We start from the raw sequence: 2,787 nt of genomic DNA, 5'->3' as shown, positions 1-2,787 counted from the left end.
TTTTTTATTTAATAAACAGTATTTTCAAGCTAAAAAACTAATACTTTCAGTTTCAGTAAAAAAAATATATAATAAATTGTGCTGCATCATTAAAAACGAGATAATCTTAAAATCGGATTACTTTGTGAATACTCCTCTCCCATCTGAGGTGGGTACTCCTCGTCCCAGTCCACCACGTCATCGTCTGTGAGCACGACTATGTGACACTCCCTCTCTCCACTCTGAGCGCTCGCCACCATCAGAGGAAGCACCATCTCCTCCAGATAGAACTCAAACTGCCGCCGAGCGCCGTCATTGGACAGTTCATGCATCAGGGCACCTGAAAGACAAACCTGGTCAATAAAGGAAAACCTGAGGAAAACCAGGTAAATCTGGAATCGTGTAAAACATGAGGCAGAAAGGATTGTTAAAATACCACAGTTGTCACAGTACCGATATGAACACTGGTAGAAGATTAAAGGAACAAATTAGCCAAAAATTTTAAAAAATAGTCCTCTGAATTTTGTAAGAATTTGTTTCTTACAAAACTTTGTACAAGACATGAATTAATAAACTGGAGCCACGTGGATGACTGCATCGTTTTTAATCAGCTGTTTGACGGCACCCATTCACTGTCTGCAGTGACGGCATCCATTGGTGACATTTCTCCAAACTCGGTTCTGATACAGAACCAAAAGCTGCGTCTTAGATGGGTGTGTAAATGTTCAGCAAATTGTTATAAGTCTTGTGCGTCAGGAAGGGCGTTTGAGGAATTACTCACTCAGGTCTCGGCACTTGATAGTACTGTAGTCGAAAGAGATGCACAGATAGTCGCACGCTTCCCTTAGCTCAGGAATGGAGATTCCATCAGGACAACGGATTATCCCAGATTTATAGTAATCCTGCCAGTTACGGAAAGAACAGACAACACATAAGATGCCATTATAGAAGCCGCCTCGCTTACAGACGAACGCGGACGTGAGCCAGATTCACGTGCACTGCTGTGCTAATACTACAGATACGCAATATATCAACACCCTATCAGTTACTGGCTGGGATTTACAGAAAATGTAACTCACTTCAGGCAATAATCTCTTAAAATTAATCTGTAAAAACTCTAATAATTAAATAAATTGAATACAATTTCAGCAAATGTCATAATGAATACCCGCTTTTTTGCATTGCTTTTGTACATTTATCATCATCAATGTGTGACAGCAACAAAAAGATGAACTTCTCTCAACTCTAAGATTGAAGATAAACTGTTCTCATGTTATATGTTTATTTTCCCACATTTTGCGGTCACACCATTGGACACAGTTTAGTATTTGTGTGTCAACTACCCATATGCATTGTCACATCAGAACCAAAATGCTCAAAGGTGATTCAAATCCCATTTCCGATTACGAAAATAATTATTGTATCGCATTTAAATTGTTTCTGAAAACCGCGTGCTACTGTTTTTCAAGCTCTCCCAGTCAACGCATCCTCTCTCTGGATCACTAGTCAGTGTCATTATTTGAATGCGCTCATCTGATTTTATCGATTGTCTACAGCACTCTGAGCTACAACGGTACAATGAACAGTGTCCTGAGACACATAACAGACACAGCGTTGAAAGATCATTACAGCAGGATATACAGCAAAGCTGATGACAGGCTTATGCTGCACTTAACTTCATTATTTAAAAGCTGTTGCTGGAAGCTCATTATGAGATGTTCCCAGAGCCGAAGCGGCCCACTGTGAAAGCCTGCGACTAAACCACAGAGCTGTCTCAAACGCCAAGTCACCCATACAAATCAACAATTAGACTTTATCAGTGCGCTGTCTCCAAATTAATAAGTATAAAATGGCATTTTTCCTACTATATAAACACAACGGTCCATTTAGGATTTTCTTGTCAAGACGCTTAGCTTTGGTTTCAGAAAGAAACAATTTATCCTAAGCATTTGTGACAGACTGGAGCTTCTTAAGTGGGTCGTATAACAGACAAGCAACATGTCGTGCCGCATCACAGGAAGGACAAGTAACAGGGTAATATCATATATTAGGGTTGCGCCGTCAGATGATAGTATTGTCCATCAACGATAGTCAAAGATATTGACGATATCAGATGTCTTTGTCGACAGTCAATATTATATGTGGCTCACTCTCCTATTAATGTATAAAACTATTAGCCTATTATTATTATTATGTGGCCTATTATCATCAAAACTGCCCCGCTATTTCATCTTAGCTCATTGGAAATGTTTTAAAAACTAAGCCCACAACAAAACTGAACTGCAGGGCGATAAACCTTTTACAAATGATGTCAAGAGTGCTAAGAGAGACATCCTTCAGACGTCTGTACTTTACCAGCTACGAGTGAACATGACCAACTGCATTGTCACCAGCACGTCGTTTTCTTTACAGCACATTAGCAAAAAACATTGATGGTTATTCATCAAATATAAAAGGTAGTGAGTTAGGCTATCAGTCTGAAACGGGGCTCGTCGTGGGGCGCGTGGTATGGAACGCTGTAAGAATTAGGTATTAGGCTTTTTTTCCAAACAAATTTACTTAGGATACCTGAAAACACTTCTCTTGAACTTATGTGTAATATTCAGTGCTAAACTGTTGGTCTTTAAAATTAATCTACTTTTGATTTTTACCTTGACTGATTTTTAGACTAATCACTTCTGCACCGATGCGGTTCTAATAGAGATGTATGACTGCTATATCCAAATATATGGTACAGACGTGGACAAAATTGTTGGTACCCTTTGGTCAATGAAAGAAAAAGTCACAATGGTCACAGAAATAACTGTT

The 2,787-nt window shown here is 39.1% G+C and overlaps 2 protein-coding genes across 2 annotated transcripts in view; both read right to left on the bottom strand.

The window, feature by feature from the left end:
• LOC122348901 (receptor-type tyrosine-protein phosphatase S) overlaps positions 1-2,787 on the bottom strand; it is an 819,186-nt gene that overhangs the window by 376,767 nt on the left and 439,632 nt on the right.
• Positions 1-2,787, bottom strand: part of LOC122348865 (BTB/POZ domain-containing protein 10-like) — a 10,263-nt gene that overhangs the window by 2,196 nt on the left and 5,280 nt on the right. The window contains exons 5-6 of the mRNA XM_043244754.1: positions 761-881; positions 122-319 (exon numbers count right to left, since the gene is read on the bottom strand). Of these exons, the coding sequence (XP_043100689.1) occupies positions 122-319; positions 761-881 (319 nt within the window). The remainder of the gene's footprint in view (positions 1-121; positions 320-760; positions 882-2,787) is intronic.

This window comes from Puntigrus tetrazona, chromosome 7 (assembly GCF_018831695.1).
Source record: "Puntigrus tetrazona isolate hp1 chromosome 7, ASM1883169v1, whole genome shotgun sequence".
Classification (NCBI taxonomy): Eukaryota; Metazoa; Chordata; class Actinopteri; order Cypriniformes; family Cyprinidae; genus Puntigrus; species Puntigrus tetrazona.
The sequence above is the reverse complement of the archived record's forward strand: the minus strand, read 5'-3'. Positions and strand labels throughout refer to the sequence as shown.